The following is a 12,947-nucleotide window of genomic DNA, read 5'->3' as shown; positions in this document are numbered from 1 at the left end:
TGCTTTAAACCAACAATCCAAAAATATGCTGTCAATAAAAGGCCAGAATATGAACTCCTTCAATATTTAGAGGCATCTCAGGGTGAAACCTTGGAAAGGGTTAACTAAATCATAATAAGTCATTACTTTATGGTGGACTGAGACCATGGAAATGACCTCATGTTTTACTTGGTCAACATCTACAGCTATAATTCATCCATGTGCCATGTGCCAAACTCAGAATGAAACCACTGTGTTTCAAATTTTAAAAGTCATGACGCTCTATTATGCTAATGTAGAATTTTTCAATGTAAGAATCAACAACCTTACATCACAGTTGTGGTTACTTACTGTAATTTATGTGAAAATCAAAGTACAGCGGATGCAGGTGTCCGCGGGGGCCCCCGAAAGTATGTGTTCCCTCATAATCCTAATCCCCCCCATTACACCCCTGTCTGGAGGAAATACTTACATTCTAAAAGATCGAAATGGCCAGAAAAGAAGTAAATAGGATCAATTTTGATTTAAAGCGCACGTCAAAGAAGGACAATGTATATGTATTGTTGTATAAAGCATGATAAAACTGAACCTTGTAATGCACTGTAAATCATTTTGGATACAAGCATCTGGCAAATACAAATGTAAATATAGTGTTCTACTCAAAAAGGGAGTCATACTGTAAAGGTGTGACACTTTGTGCAGATGTGTGCTTTCTTACCATGCTTGTGAAGGTTATGTGGTAGGTGTCGTACTGAACTGCTGGTTGTGTCCAGAACAAACTGACGGATGATTCAGTGATTTCTCTGGTCCTGAGATGTGAGACACCGAGGAGTGCTGTAGAAGACACAGAGTAGGATACATCGCTCCCATTGTAAGCCATCTGTTTCAACTTGAAGAAGAAATGACTGCTGATTACTGCTGACCCACTGCTGTACTTATTATAACCGGGTGAAATGTTATGTGGGACGTGTGCAGGTTATTTGAGCACCTCCATATGGAATATAAATTAACTCATCTACTGCACTGTAACTCATCTATTGCATTATTGCATCTATCGCATAACTAACTGCATCTACTCATCTATTGCACTATAACTTCAATAACTGCATTAACTCATCTACTGCACTGTGACTGTATATCTGCATCTACTCATGTATTGCACCGTACCTTTAATAACCACATTAACTCATCTACTGCACTGTAACTTTAATAACTGCATTAACTCATCTACTGCACTGTAACTGTATATCTGCATCTACTCATGTATTGCACCGTACCTTTAATAACCACATTAACTCATCTACTGCACTGTAACTTTAATAGCTAATGTCTGTAACTAATGCACACTCAAGTCACTTGCACTATTGTATAGTCTATATTGTTATCTGTTCATAACCTCCTGTACATTAATGTTCACAGTATATAGCCTTCTGTATATATTGTTCATAGTACATACCGATTGTCATATTTTCATAGTACATGCCCATCGTAAATTATTTTCCTAATATTGTATTCTGTATTTATTCACACTGTTTATCTGCACTTGCTAATTGCACTTCTGGTTAGACCTTAACTACATTTCGTTACACTGTACCTGTATATGTGTAATGACAATAAAGTTGAATCTAATCTAATCATCTAATCTAAAAGCCCCCTTTAGATGTATGAAAGCATCAAGCTGATATTTGATCTAATCTGGCTCTATGTTTTCTTTATTTATTGAGGAAACTGTTCCAATAATTGATATTTTATATGGCAAAACGTATGTGAAAAATATTACCCTCTCATTTCGCATTCAAATTAACATCTTGTTAACTTGTCAACAGCGTAACAATCAAAGAGTTTGGTTCCAATGAGATAACTCTGATTAAAAAATAAAATATCATGTATTTTTTGTGCATTCCAATAAATATCAATGAAACTGCAGTTGGTTTGTTTTGATTCAAGCCATCATACTCAAAAAATACAGCTAACTAACACAATAAAACACAATAAAAACATGATAACATAATAAAAAACATGATAAAAAAATCTGTTGAGTTATCTCGAAACTCCTCAGTCTGATCTTAACAACACATCTGTATCCAAGCACAAACAAAGATCTAGAAAATGTTGATGCTAATCACATGACAAAGGTTATAAACTTATCATTTAATGAACAGTTCACCCAAAAATGAAAATTCTGTCTTCGTTTACTCAACCTCAAATTGTTCCAAATCTGTATAAATTAACCAAGAGAAAGATATTTGGAAGATTCTTTGCCACCATTGACTACGAAAGTAGGAAAAATGGCTTTGTAAATTGCTTTGTTCTTTTGAACTCCAAAAAGACATATTGATGAATGTACAAAAACAACCCGTTCTGGGGCACTCTGACTACCCTTGTCATTTATTTCTACTATGGGAGTCAATGGTGGCAAACAACTGTTTGGTTACAAGCATTCTTCCAAATATCATGTGTTCATCACAACAAAGACATTTTACAGATTTGGAACAACTCGAAGTGAGTAATCGATGACAGAATCTTCATTTTAGGTTGAATTGTCCCTTCCCACAATAGTAAAGTTTATATAATAATTATGTATTATATAATATTATATCTGTGAAGCAGTGTGGTGGTAATGAATATCAAATGAAATAAGAAAATCCAATTAATAAGAAATTTAGAAAATTTGTAAGGGAGAATTTTTTGTTTTCTATTTAACAAATGCAAATCAACAGTACAGTAATTGTGTAAAATTGAGTAAGTTAAATGTTATTTACAGTATTTTACTTTCTTACTTTTATATTGGGGAGATTTTTTAAGGGGTTTGCTAACAATTCGGATGACATTTCCTGAAGGAAATTAAAAACTAATATCATTTTAATGCTTGGATAAATTTGAAAAAGTCCAGACTAATGAAGTGGGATTGCTCAACTTATTTAAGAAAGGATACAAACATTTGGTGTTTTAAAAGAAGCAGCTTTTCATGTAATTTGCATGTTTGTCTAAAATGTTAAATAATTCCCATAAAAATAATTATTACTTTAATCGTTCCTATGATGCTCAGACAGTGATGTTTAGATGGTAATAGCACGCTACTAAAGGATTACCATAAACATACCTCATGGTATTTAAACATTCAAAAAGCAAGAACATGTTGCTTTCTTGGTAAATAAACAGTGAGTAATGTGTAAAAGATGTGTATTACTCACCGATGTCGCAGTTGTCTCCTGTGAGTCCGGACTCACACTCACTGCAGCTTGACCCTGTAAAACCACGACGACAAATACACTTGCCCTTCATACAGCGTCCTCTGTTACTGCAGTTGTTGGGGCAGGTTTTGGCAGAGCAGTCCTGACCAGCGAAGCCCACGTCGCAGACACATTTACCATTAACACATCTGCCTTTATCATTGCAGTTACTGGGACAAGCCTTGGAAGAACAGTCCTGGCCAGTAAAACCACTCTCACACACGCAACGTCCGTTAACACATCTGCCCTGGTTATTGCAATTCCCAGGACAAGACGCAGATGAACAGTCTGGCCCTGTAAAGCCAGTCTCACAGACGCACTTGCCTTGTTCGCACCGTCCGTGGTTGCTGCAGTTCTCTGGACAAGCTTTGATGGAGCAATCTGGCCCCGTGAAGCCAGGATTACAGACACACTGTCCATTCACACAGCGTCCCCTGTTATTACAATTCTCTGGGCAAGATGTCTCAGAACAATCAGGGCCGGTAAATCCTGCATCACACACACATCTGCTCTTCACACATCGGCCATGGTTATTGCAATTCCCAGGACAGGACGCAGATGAACAGTCTGCGCCTGTAAAGCCACTCTCACAGACGCACTTGCCTTGTTCGCACCGTCCGTGGTTGCTGCAGTTCTCTGGACAAGCTTTGATGGAGCAATCTGGCCCCGTGAAGCCAGGATTACAGACACACTGTCCATTCACACAGCGTCCCCTGTTATTACAATTCTCTGGGCAAGATGTCTCAGAACAATCAGGGCCGGTAAATCCTGCATCACACACACATCTGCTCTTCACACATCGGCCATGGTTATTGCAATTCCCAGGACAGGACGCAGATGAACAGTCGGCGCCTGTAAAGCCACTCTCACAGACGCACTTGCCTTGTACGCACCGGCCGTGGTTGCTGCAGTTCTCTGGACAAGCTTTGACAGAGCAATCCAGCCCTGTGAAGCCAGTATTACAGACACACTGTCCATTCACACAGCGTCCCCTCTTTTTACAGTTCTCCGGGCAAGATGTCTCCGAACAATCGGTGCCGGTAAAACCTGCATCACACACACATCTGCTCTTCACACATCGACCGTGGTTATTGCAATTCCCAGGACAGGAGACAGATGAACAATCTGGGCCTGTAAAGCCAGTCTCACAGACGCACTTGCCTTGTACGCACCGGCCGCGGTTGCTGCAGTTCTCTGGACAAGCTTTGATGGAGCAATCTGGCCCCGTGAAGCCAGGATTACAGACACACTGTCCATTCACACAGCGTCCCCTCTTATTACAGTTCTCTGGGCAAGATGTCTCCGAACAATCAAGGCCGGTAAATCCTTCATCACACACACATCTGCTCTTCACACATCGGCCGTGGTTATTGCAATTCCCAGGACAGGATGCAGATGAACAGTCTGGGCCTGTAAAGCCACTCTCACAGATGCACTTGCCTTGTACGCACCGTCCGTGGTTGCTGCAGTTCTCTGGACAAGCTTTGATTGAGCAATCTGGCCCAGTGAAGCCAGGATTACAGACACACTGTCCATTCACACAGCGTCCCCTGTTATTACAATTCTCTGGGCAAGATGTCTCCGAACAATCAGGGCCGGTAAATCCTGCATCACACACACATCTGCTCTTCACACATCGGCCGTGGTTATTACAGTTTTCCGGACAGCTCTGTGTCTGGCAGCTGGGCCCTGTAAACCCAGGGTTGCACACACATCTGCCATTAACACAGCGTCCTTTGTCACTGCAGTTATCAGGACACTTGCTGGTGGAGCAGTCCGGACCGCTGAAGCCTGGGTCACAGACACACTGTCCGTTCACACATTTGCCAAAGTTGTTACAGTCATCTGGGCATTCAGCAATGCCGCAGTCTGGCCCACTGAATCCTGGGAAACACACACACTTCCCGTCTACACAGCGACCCTGGTCATTGCAGTCATCTGGACACTCGTCCGTGGTTGGTCGTTCCGTAGTACACACTGCACCTGTTAGAGGGGTTTACATTATGATCATTCCAAATGTTGGTTCTACAAGAGAAACTAAATCATTTTCATTAGAATCTTAGTTTATGTGACTACATTGATAGTTTTCTACAGCTAATGAGAATTTGAGAAGTAGACCTTTACCTTTGCTTTGTTGCGACTTGCAACAGCCCTCCGGACTTCCACATTTCTCCCTCAGATCAGACAGCTCCTTTTCTAGTCTTTCAATGCGTTCACGCATGGCTACAATGTCCACCTCAGATTGACCACAGCCCTGTCCTGACCCCGGCACCAGACGTATTTGATGCGTCAACACCAGAGGATTATCAGGATCCAAGTCTATCTCTCTACCTTTGGCCCCATCTTGTGCACACGTGTCTGTGATAATAACTTTGATTGGTTGGGGTTTGACGTCTCTGGAAGTGCGTTGTGTACCTGAATGGAGATCTTGACTCGAGAGGGCAGGGCGTGGCAGGACCAACAGCAGAAAAGGCAAAAGAAACTCCATAGCAACACCTCAATAGCAATGGATGGAAAAGGACCTCTTTTGTAAATGCTGGGGTGATGTGAATCACCCAACCTGTTTCAAACAAAAAGGCAGTCAGATTATTAATGCATAGTTTCATAATAAACACTTATAAATAATAAATATACACTTTAAAAAGTAGCAAAAAAGGGTACCGCAGCTGGGGCACCAATAAAATAATTGTTTTTCACGTAAAATTACGTTTTGTCTCGAAAATTTGCCGTCTCAAATTTGAATGAGGGAAGCACAAATATTTCCAATCATGCTTGGATAAGAACATGTTGAAGAAGGAACGTGTTTGGATGACTTGTGTCTGGATTACTTCATCTTTGTGCATTGGTACTGGGTGCTTTATGGCATATAAAACTCATAAAAGTTTTTATGGAATCAACTGGAAAGTTTTCGTTTGGAATTTGCCATGTATTTATATCACTGGATATATTTTTTGGAGCCACTGTAGTCAAACAGGATATTTGATGAGAAAAACCGCCTGCAATTGAATAGCTGATGAAAAGTAATCTCCTTTAGACAAATTGAGAGGTTGAAAAACAATTAAGATTGGTGACATTGTCTGACATTGACATGATTCAGAATGATGATGCAACATAACACCAGGAACACAAGTAAATGGATGAATTTTTATATTCAAGTTTAAATAAAAAATGCTTTAAACCTGACAGCTCCAATATCTTCTTCTAGATCAAATAAAGAAAAACAACTCTCACAAACGTCAACATCCTCTCATGCCAAAAGTGTCACAGTGAGGTTAGGTAAGGGCAGAGGCACAGAGAGAGAGAGTCGCATCAACTTCGTTGACTCCAATGGAACAGTTTTTTTCATTGCAATGGCAGTTCATGGAGGCTCTCAATAGTTCCTGGAAGTTACTAGTAATGCATGGTTAAGTTGTTTTTAACCCATTTAAAGACGCAAGTCATTTAATGACTGAAAAATTGAAGAAATTAAACATTTAAAGAGAAACATAACTTCCTGGAACTATCTGAAGGCTCTATGAAACACGTGACCCATGAAAATTTTGAACATCCGTTGTCGCTAATCTCTCACTCAATGGCTCTGGGTAAGGTTAAGAAGAGGTAAGGACTCAGGGGACTTTTTAGGGGCTTTTTAAGCCTTTTGTTGCGACAGTACAGTAAAGAGCAGACAGGAAAGCATTGGGTGGGGGTAGAGGAACAGGATCAGCAAAGGACTGTTGAGACAGGAACTAAACTTGGAATGCCGTGAGTCCCTTTGTGTCGACACACTAACCACTAGGCGATCATCGCCAACAGGACTCAGGTTCATTTTTAACCAGAGTGAACAAATGTCATAAACCATCCACTGAGCTCCAGAACTTACCTGCTTCAAAATTTTTGTCAGGAAGAGTAAACCATAACCAGATATCAAGTCTCATTAAAACTCTAAAGTATCTCTGCAGTTTAAACAGAGTGCTTCAAATAAATTACAGTAGGAATTTATATAAAAAAGTTATATGTATTTGGAAAAATATACATATTAAAGTAACACAAATACAAATTAATTTTCATTCGTAAATAATACTATTATTATTATCATTATCATCCTTTCAGTTATCACTTGGGTTTTCATTTAAAAATGGATAGCAAAAAATGTAGCAATATTTATTTGGATTTTTAATAATTTAACAATTTATAACAATACAATTATTGTGATGTGTTGTATTATAATAACTACACAAAGTCACAACACACAACCAGTTTATATTAGCCTACTTAAAAAAATCTAACTTAAGAAGTGTAATATAAATTTGCCACTCAGTTTAAGGAATTGCCACTCAGTTTAAGTAATGTCATCACAGCTTTCCCTTAAAATTGTTTTGCAACACTGAACACAGGATCAAACTCTGTGTTGACCGAGAAAGTGTATAGAAGGTGTCACGGTTCATAGATGTGTGTGTTCATTCCTGAGGTTTTCTCACATGCCTATCGCTTGTTGTCCTGAAAACCTGGGTGCTGACGGGCCAATCAGCATGGCGGCACCTGTTGTGGATTATCAGCCGCCTTCATAGTTGCTGAGCCTTATTGTCAGATGGTTTGTTTGCTCACGTGTGTTTCCTCTAGTCTCTCTGCCAAACCTGTTGGGGATCTACCTGGAATTACTGGGAATATCTAGCTACCGTTGGAGTTCTCTTTGGAGTTGGAATGGTGCAGTGTTTCGTGGAAATGTAGCTTCAGCTCAAGTTCTGCCAGGAAGACTCAATCTTGTATCACTCATTGCCAATCAACCACCAACCAATCACCTTCCGACATGAAACATAAAAGATCGCCACTTACCCCTTCCTATGTCCGCAGTCGGAGCTACGTGATTCGCACGCTCGTTCAGCAGTTACGCAGGATGTTACACACATGAATTTATGCGTACACGGCTATTGCTAATTCATGCTAAGCTACTCTGACGCGATTCTTCCAGCTCATACAGCAACTTGCTTTCCAAGACGTTTGGGATTCAGTTAATTCTGGTTGTTTAACAAACTCGTCGCTCAAACCTCTACTGTGCACGGCAGGCGTTTCATCAACAACCGGTCGAAGCTCTCAAAGGCATCTCTGGAATTATATACAAGCTTCAGCGATACGTAGTGTTTACTTGAAACAACTATGCAGCGTTTGTACCTTAAGCTATCACCAATTTCCTTTGATTCGAAGCATGCATAAGACGCAATCATCATGTACGAGTTTGTTACGCATTTTAACGCGTGTGCTGGTATGTTTGCTTAAATACATCTTAGATGCGACGGCATCACAAATGTTCTGGCGTGCATAGCGCATGTTTACATCGGAACAGCTGAGCAGCAAGGAGACGTAAATCCTCACACATGTTTTACCAACTAATACAGGAAACAGGTAAGGTATTCTTGCTTCTGTTGCTTACCCTTTCTGGCGGCCGTTCAGCTAATGGCCAGCATGGTGATCGTGACAGTCGATCAGTCCGCAACTTCTCTTCTAATGGCATTTTGTCTTGGCCTCGTCATCATGGCACGTTGAATAATGCTTCAATGCATTAAACTGTGGTGTTCAAATATGACAGCGGATTAATAGCATGATACGGGAAAACTACGTTTACTTCAGCGGCCACAGGCCTACTTTCGCCATCAAAACTCCTTCACAAATTATAGCTGGTTCAAAAACTCTCCCGTACGAATCATCTGCCGGACTTCTACAGCTGAGCATATTACTTCCACTTTAAAACACTTGCACCGGGTCCGGTGAAATCTCGAATTAAATTTAAAGCCTCCTGTCTACAAAGCGTTAAACAGCCACGGCTCCTCCCTACTAGAACTCCATCAATCCCAACTTCCACTCGCACTCTCAGATCATCTTCTGCATCTAATCTTATTCTTCCTCGAACATGCACAGCTATGGATTCTCGAGCTCCAGTCACACAGCTCCCCACTTTTGGAACTCAATACCGCAGGATGCGAAGTAGAAACATTTAAGGTTGTAAATCTCGTTTAAACATATTTAGGCTGGTTTTTCTGTGATTTCATTTGCCTGCTTATTCCATGTTTATATCTAGCTCGTATTATTGTTGTATTTGACGACCGTTGTGACTATTTGTGTACGGTGTCAGTAAGGCGCCTGTAAATAAAAATGTAGTAGTAGTAGTAGTATTTTCACGGTTCAAGTAGAGCGGTCAGTGATTAGATTCTGTGGTTGCCTTTTTCCAAAAAAAAAAAAAAAAAAAAATCCACGTATGAGCAGCATGCATTTTCACGGTTAAACGAATATATTTACATTTTGTCGTAGGAGCAAAGATTGGTTTCAGCAGTTGCGCATTTGCGTTCGCTGCTCCATCTGTTCTAGTCTCGTCACGATATTTGGTAATTCAGTTTTTTTTTTTTTTTTTCAGTCGTTGCGAAGACAGAAATAAGTTTAAAGGGCCGACGTGACATAGCAGAACGAACTTATCGTTGTTCGACGTAATACAATCTGTATACATGATTCGATGTCACGGTGCTGGAATTCCACATGCCATTTCGCCTAGGTAACCAAAACACCTAGGCCAAAAAGAAAATATAACTCTGCAGTTGCTGAAGCTAGACTCATGCCATATAGGAAGTTACCTGTCTCTAGACACAGGCTATATGAACTCCATGCAGCCGGAATGAGTTCAATCACTATAGGAACCTAAGTGAACGAGTGGCGTGCCTTAATCGGCGTCATACACAAAGGAACAGAAAGACAAGCAAACTCTTCACAACAAGCTGCTTTGTCTAGTGCTCTTGTAAAAACCGTATCGCACTCATGAGACCACGCAACACAACGAGAGGGATTCAACCTAATACGCTACGGGGCTGTCTGGTGCAAATGATATTAACACACCTCTCGTTTTAGGTCAGTCAACAACAAGATCCTTGTCTCTGTCCAAAGCGGATCGAGGATGCCTTCAAGATCAATCATGATTCTCTTCCTGATGGCAGGAGTTGGTACTCGCTAAAAATGGGAAGTCCGGAATCTGTACCGACATGCTTCTCATTATAGCCTGCCACATAAAGCCCGTATGGTCTCACATTGTTTTATTCCATCGTTTATCATGGCTTATTCGCAGTCAAGAGTCAATCGTCTTTCGTTGGAAAGAAGTTCCAAACCAGGCCATGATCCAGTAACGATTAAGACTTTCAAGAGCGGAGTACGAACCTTATACATTAAGGGCATTCCATGCTTGACGTCGTATACCAACAGCATTAATTCAAGAATCATGATGAACTTAAGTATATTTAACCCCATCTATACACTCGTAACCTAAAGCTAAGTACTCATGACAGGATTTCAGCGCAACATTCTCGTCGTTATTCCTTGATGGAATTAATTCACACATTCGGTTAAATACCCTCTGAGTTTTGGGAAAATGAAAGCATAAGTTAAACCCTGAAGGATCAGCAACTCAAGTCACAATATACATTTTCAAGGATATACCGCTGGCGTTGTATATTTGCCACATATACACTGCAAAAACACTCTTCTACTTAAGTATCACGGTAATATGAAGCTTAACCACGATCTGAAAATACTTTGGGATCGGAGCAACTACGAAGCTGCAGAGTGAGGATTTCAACAAAGCTGGTGCGCAGATGTTTGTCATCTGCATTTAAACCCTACATAAGACCCGACTCCAAAATCATCATGGAAGTCCAACAAGCTCTTTCAAGTCAAGATCAAGGATCGGAGCAGCCACAACCGGGCTGAACGCGGAATTCTAATGGAAAACCTCATAACAGCTCAACAAGCCTCATCCGGTCAAGATCCAGGCGTCAGCTCGATGTGTGCCCCTCCTGTATACCGACACTCCTTCAGGATCAGAGCAAGTACTACCGCAGTAGAACGCGGAAGTCCAATGGGAACCATTAAATGGACAGGTAGATGGTCATCCTCTGCTTATGAGTCTTAATAAGACCGGACTCCTCTACCATCACGGCAGCTCAACGAGCCTATCCGTCTAATATCCAGGTAAATCTTGCAAATACTGGTGGTGGTGTGTCACGGCCTACCAAGGCCTGTTCAGTATCGTGGCCTACCAAGGCCTGTTCAGTGTTGTGGCCCATTAGGGCTGCGTTTCTATGTTGTGGCCCATCGTGGCCTTGTCAGTGTTGTGGCCTAACAGGCCTTCCGTCATTGGGGCCTCTAGTCGGCCTTGTCAGTGGTTGTGGCCCGTCGGGGCCTTGTCAAAAAGAAGGGGCTGGATGTACCTCATAATGTCGTGGCCTTCCGGGGTCTTGTCAGTGTTGTGGCCCAGCGGGCTTCGTCTCAGTGTTGTGCCCTATTAGGGCTGCGTTTCTATGTTGTGGCCCATCGTGGCCTTGTCAGTGTTGTGGCCTAGCAGGCCTTCTGTCACTGGGGCCTCTAGTCGGCCTTGTCAGTGGTTGTGGCCCGTCGGGGCCTTGTCAAAAAGAAGGGGCTGGATGTACCTCATAATGTCGTGGCCTTTCGGGGTCTTGTCAGTGTTGTGGCCCAGCGGGCCTCATCTCAGGGTTGTGCCCTATTAGGGCTGCGTTCCTATGTTGTGGCCCATCGCGGCCTTGTCAGTGTTGTGGCCTAGCAGGCCTTCTGTCACTGGGGACTCTAGTCGGCCTTGTCAGTGGTTGTGGCCCGTCGGGGCCTTGTCAAAAAGAAGGGGCTGGATGGACCTCATAATGTCGTGGCCTTTCGGGGTCTTGTCAGTGTTGTGGCCCAGCGGGCCTCGTCTCAGTGTTGTGCCCTATTAGGGCTGCGTTTTTATGTTGTGGCCCATCGTGGCCTTGTCAGTGGTTGCTGCCCATCGGCCTTGTCTCAAGTGTCGTGCCTTCCGGGCTATGTATCAGAGTTGTGGCCTATCTTAGCCTCGTCAGTGTTGAGGCCCATCGGGACCTCTGTCACTGGGGCCCCTCGTCAGCCTCGTCAGTGCTGTGGCCCATCGAGGCCTCGTGTATATGTTGTGGCCTATCGGGCCCCGTCTCAGTGTTACTCGCGACCGGTAAATTGTTTTATCACTAACATTTGCAATTAATATCGTTCTGCAGGTTCTGCTAGAGACTCCAACCAGCAGGTGAGTAGAAATCATTTCTTTTGGGGGGGTAGGCCCCGCTCCAGAGGTAAGCCCACGATCATTCTCTGGGGTTGGCTACGCCCCCGCCTTACCATCTCAAGGCGGGAAGTGGAGGACTTCTTGGCCCTCTGGATGCGAGCCACGGACAGGGCCTACTCCAAAGAACTGTTACCATCTTATTATATCCATATATATTCTGTCTATCAGCTGTCAAATAAATGTTGTATACTCAACTTTGGCCTCTGAGTCTTTCTGGTAGAACTATGCATCAGGGATCTACTCACCTGAGTGGTCATCTACTCTGTTGTCTTCACTTCCTTGACCTTTATTGTGAATTAACTGTGCAATTTGATTTCGTTTTTTCATTCCCATGACAGAAGGCTTTGTGAATCCACACAACCCAAATTGGACAAAGATTGCATTCAGACTTGAACATGGTCAATGAAAATGAAACCAAAGCCATACCCTCACAACAAAACAACAAAACATGTTCAACACATCCAGACACGGACAAAACTCTCCATGGCAAATGAAATAAACTAAAGAAAAACAAGAAGATTTGGCAATAGAAAACATGTGGCCCGGAACAACCCTTAGGAAAATTCAGTTGTAAAAATGAAGTGCAGTAAACATGGTTTGTATTGTAAGAATGTTTCTGGTAACCATGGTTGTTTGTT

At 42.1% G+C, this 12,947-nt stretch overlaps 1 protein-coding gene across 4 annotated transcripts in view; it reads right to left on the bottom strand.

Annotated features, from left to right (window-relative positions):
• Positions 1-12,947, bottom strand: part of LOC130415728 (tenascin-X) — a 38,578-nt gene that overhangs the window by 22,357 nt on the left and 3,274 nt on the right. For all 4 annotated transcript variants that reach the window (XR_008905959.1, XM_056741605.1, XM_056741606.1 and 1 more), the window contains exons 2-4: positions 5,337-5,772; positions 3,174-5,195; positions 698-813 (exon numbers count right to left, since the gene is read on the bottom strand). Coding sequence is in view for 3 of the 4 variants with exons in the window: in XM_056741605.1 (XP_056597583.1) it covers positions 698-813; positions 3,174-5,195; positions 5,337-5,700 (2,502 nt within the window). In the remaining variant the exon portion in view is untranslated. The remainder of the gene's footprint in view (positions 1-697; positions 814-3,173; positions 5,196-5,336; positions 5,773-12,947) is intronic.

Source organism: Triplophysa dalaica, chromosome 25, assembly GCF_015846415.1.
Source record: "Triplophysa dalaica isolate WHDGS20190420 chromosome 25, ASM1584641v1, whole genome shotgun sequence".
NCBI lineage: Eukaryota > Metazoa > Chordata > Actinopteri > Cypriniformes > Nemacheilidae > Triplophysa > Triplophysa dalaica.
This window is presented reverse-complemented; position numbering and strand designations above follow the sequence as displayed.